Source organism: Microtus ochrogaster, chromosome 5, assembly GCF_000317375.1.
Source record: "Microtus ochrogaster isolate Prairie Vole_2 chromosome 5, MicOch1.0, whole genome shotgun sequence".
NCBI lineage: Eukaryota > Metazoa > Chordata > Mammalia > Rodentia > Cricetidae > Microtus > Microtus ochrogaster.
The window spans coordinates 79770665-79774007 of NC_022012.1; the positions used below are offsets into that span (position 1 = coordinate 79770665).

Genomic DNA, 3343 nt, shown 5'->3' on the forward strand with positions numbered 1-3343 from the left:
CCTTAGGTGTCTTTTGGCCATTTGAACTTCTTCTGTTGAGAATTCTCTGTTCAGCTCAGTGCCCCATTTTATAATTGGGTTGGTTAGCCTTTTACGGTGGAAGACCTTTTTCTTAAATGATTCCTCAAGCAGCAGATAATGGCATAGAGTAAATTTACATACCATGGGAAAGCCGGCATTGCTGTCTTTTAAGTCATGAAATCTGTCTTCAGACTAATAAATATCAAGAAAATTGTTTTACAGCAGTTAAAACAAGTATACATGCATATAGGCAATTCAGATAAAAAAGACAAAATGGGGGGGGGTAATTATGTCATACTCAAGTAAGAACACTGTAGCTGATTTCTTTCCTTAAATGGTGAAATTTCCTACAATTATGCACCAGAACAGAAAGACACACTCTGACAACTTCTGATAGTCATGATCAACGATAAAAGTCTGATTCAAAAGCAAATTTTCCAAGAGTTCTGGAATTCATGAAACATAAGTTTGGTAGCATAGAACCAAATTTGAACCCTAAACATAACTGAATTGATACTAGGACTACCAGGTCTAAGCTATCTAGCCTTATGTTTTTCCCAATAACCCAAGGGTACAGCAGATGAAACACACAGTGTTTGACCAGGAACAAAAGCTGGTTCTTCCAGAACAATTTGATAAGTGCATGTATCCATGCCAGGATCACCACTGTTTGTACAAAGCATCGACAAGTACCCAAAAAGCATGTCTACCCTCCTTCAATCTCCCTGGAACTCTTTTTGGAGAGAGAAGCTGCAGGTATCCTTAGCCCCTATTAGAAGGAACAGATAAACTGGGGAAATCCAGAGAGAAAAAGCAGTTTCTTAAGCACTTTTTAAGTGAGCTCATAGAAGGAGTTTCCTTAGAGAGACTCTTGAAACCTTGAGGATTCCTTTATAGCATGTAGCTTCCAGCTGATCACCTGTTCTTTGGCCAAGAAACCTACAATTAATTGGCATATAGAGACAATATAGAAACAAGACAAACAATAGACTAAGTTTAGAATAAAGTAGGACAAGGCTTAAACATACAGGCTGACTAATAGCACATGCGGTCATTGATGGGGAGACATAAAGAAGCTATCTGATCTTTGTTGATAGCTTTTGGCATAACTGGCTTCAAGCAGCCGAAAAACTATAATCCACTAGGTAAGAGCTTACTAATTTGATAAGAGAAAAACCACAACCCTTATGTGTATGGAATAATGAATGTTTTATTTATTATAGCACAGGTCTACCTGGTAAAGGTAATAGATTAGCTGGTTAGGAAATTTTCAAAGGAGGAAGGAAATTTCTTCTAACACTGACATTTCTGATAGAATCTAGCTCTAATTCTTAGTGCATTCAGTTATTCCTATTAGGTTTCAATTTATCTCATTCTTAACATTTGTAATAGAAAGTTATAATAAAAAATTAACTAGGAACTAAAATTCCCTATATATTTTAAATATCCTCCATGAATACAATGTTCATAACTATTATAGGATAGTAATTAGCAAACTTGGTCTAAAGAAAGTTCATAATAACAAGGTTCTGCTGCTTTTCTAGTATAAAGACACTAAGATCTTTCAGACCTCATAGCTGAGGCAAAGTTGGCTTTCCTTTGTTCTACTAAGTATTTACTTGTAATTCACTTCTTTCCCAACACAGAGACTCTTGTCACAGTTTCATCAATTCTAGAAATCAAAGAAACCACCTGCTAAAATGAAGAACCCTAGCAGCAACACCTCCCTCCACAGGAGCTATAGATAGCTCTACCAGAATGGAACTCTCAATAGAAAGGCATGGATGGAGGAGGCTTTTTTTTTGGGGGGGGGGGTTCTACCTCTCACGACTAAACTACTTGCTACTAATGAGCGGTTCAGAGAAGAGCGGAAGCCTTCAGTTATGTATCCATTGGACACATCCCCAGGCTCTGATGGTTCCAATCCAACAGTTACACAGATGGCCATGACTAAACTGAATGGGCTACAAAGCCAAGCCAAGAGTCAGGAATCTCAGAAATGGACTGGCCGAGAAGAACAGAAAGTTAATGAGGGAAAGGAGATAAAAAAAAAAAAAGGCTTGGGGAAAGAGTAATCAGAAGTTATTATAAATGAAATTATCAAAGAAGTAATTTAACTCAGGAAATTTCCCAAATAACACAACAACAATAGCATCAAGAAACCCCACACTATTTCCCCACAGTCCACAGACCTGAGTGAAGAGGAGTGTTTCTGAGTTTCTACTGTCCAGACTCAGCACAAAGCGAATGGACTGGAAAAGCTCTTGGATGCTAGACCGGAACTGTTCCTCTTCCATCCCACAGGTGGCTCTTGAATACAGGATTCGTGACTGCACAATGAACTTGAAAAGGTATTCCAGGGCCTAAAAATGCAGGAGGAAAAGGAATGGTGAGACACTGCAGATGGCTAGGAACTCAAGTAACAAGAATGTAAGGACAAAGAAACAGAAAAAAAAATCAGGTGACAGGTGATTCCAGCTATGGATGGGCATTTTATTTCTAAAAATCTTTTCTCAAAATTCCAAACTGACACTAAGCAGAAGCTGTCTGTTTACTGACAGAATTATCAAATGTTTTTATAACCATTTTCTAGGATCTGGAATGAAGAGATCGCAGATAGTTATTCAAAGAGTTAAAGAACATTCAGAATTCAAAGAAAATTCAGCTTCTTCTTCTTCTTCTTCTTCTTCTTCTTCCTCCTCCTCCTCCTCCTCCTCCTCTTCCTCCTCCTCTTCCTCCTTCTTATTCCTCCTCCTCCTTCTTTTAAGGACAGAATATGCAAAACCTCAAAGGCAAGGATATAGCTTAGCTATTCTTTTTTTTTTTTTTTTTTTGGAGGCAGGGTCTTGCTGTGGTCCAGGCTGACCTCAAACTCACTGTCCACCTGCACATCCTCTGGAGTGCTATGATTAAAGGCATATGCCACCACACCTGATGTAACTACTCTTGAGTTTACTTTAAGAAGGAAAGGGTTTTTAAGGAGTGTCCTGAAACTTTACATTACAAGCGGGGTCTGGGATAGGGACTTCTGCCTTCTTACTGAAGGACAAAAAAGTCTGGAAAAGTAGTCGTAGGTTACACAGCAGCTTGTGTACCTGACACATCTCTTCTCCAGTTCCTTACAGCCATGACATCTGCCATTAACAGTTCAGGAGCAACATAGAAGACAATGTCCTCAAAAAATGACTCGAGAGCCGGGCGGTGGTGGCGCAGGCCTTTAATCCCAGGCAGAGGCACGCGGATCTCTGTGAGTTCGAGACCAGCCTGGTCTACAAGAGCTAGTTCCAGGACAGGCTCCAAAACCACAGAGAAACCCTGTCTC

General features: G+C 39.5%; 1 protein-coding gene across 7 annotated transcripts in view; it reads right to left on the bottom strand.

Moving 5' to 3' along the window:
* Dock3 (dedicator of cytokinesis 3) overlaps window positions 1-3343 on the bottom strand; it is a 405059-nt gene that overhangs the window by 84734 nt on the left and 316982 nt on the right. For all 7 annotated transcript variants that reach the window (XM_026779352.1, XM_026779351.1, XM_013346561.2 and 4 more), the window contains exon 23: window positions 2214-2384. In XM_026779352.1, coding sequence (XP_026635153.1) covers window positions 2214-2384 — 171 coding nt within the window. The remainder of the gene's footprint in view (window positions 1-2213; window positions 2385-3343) is intronic.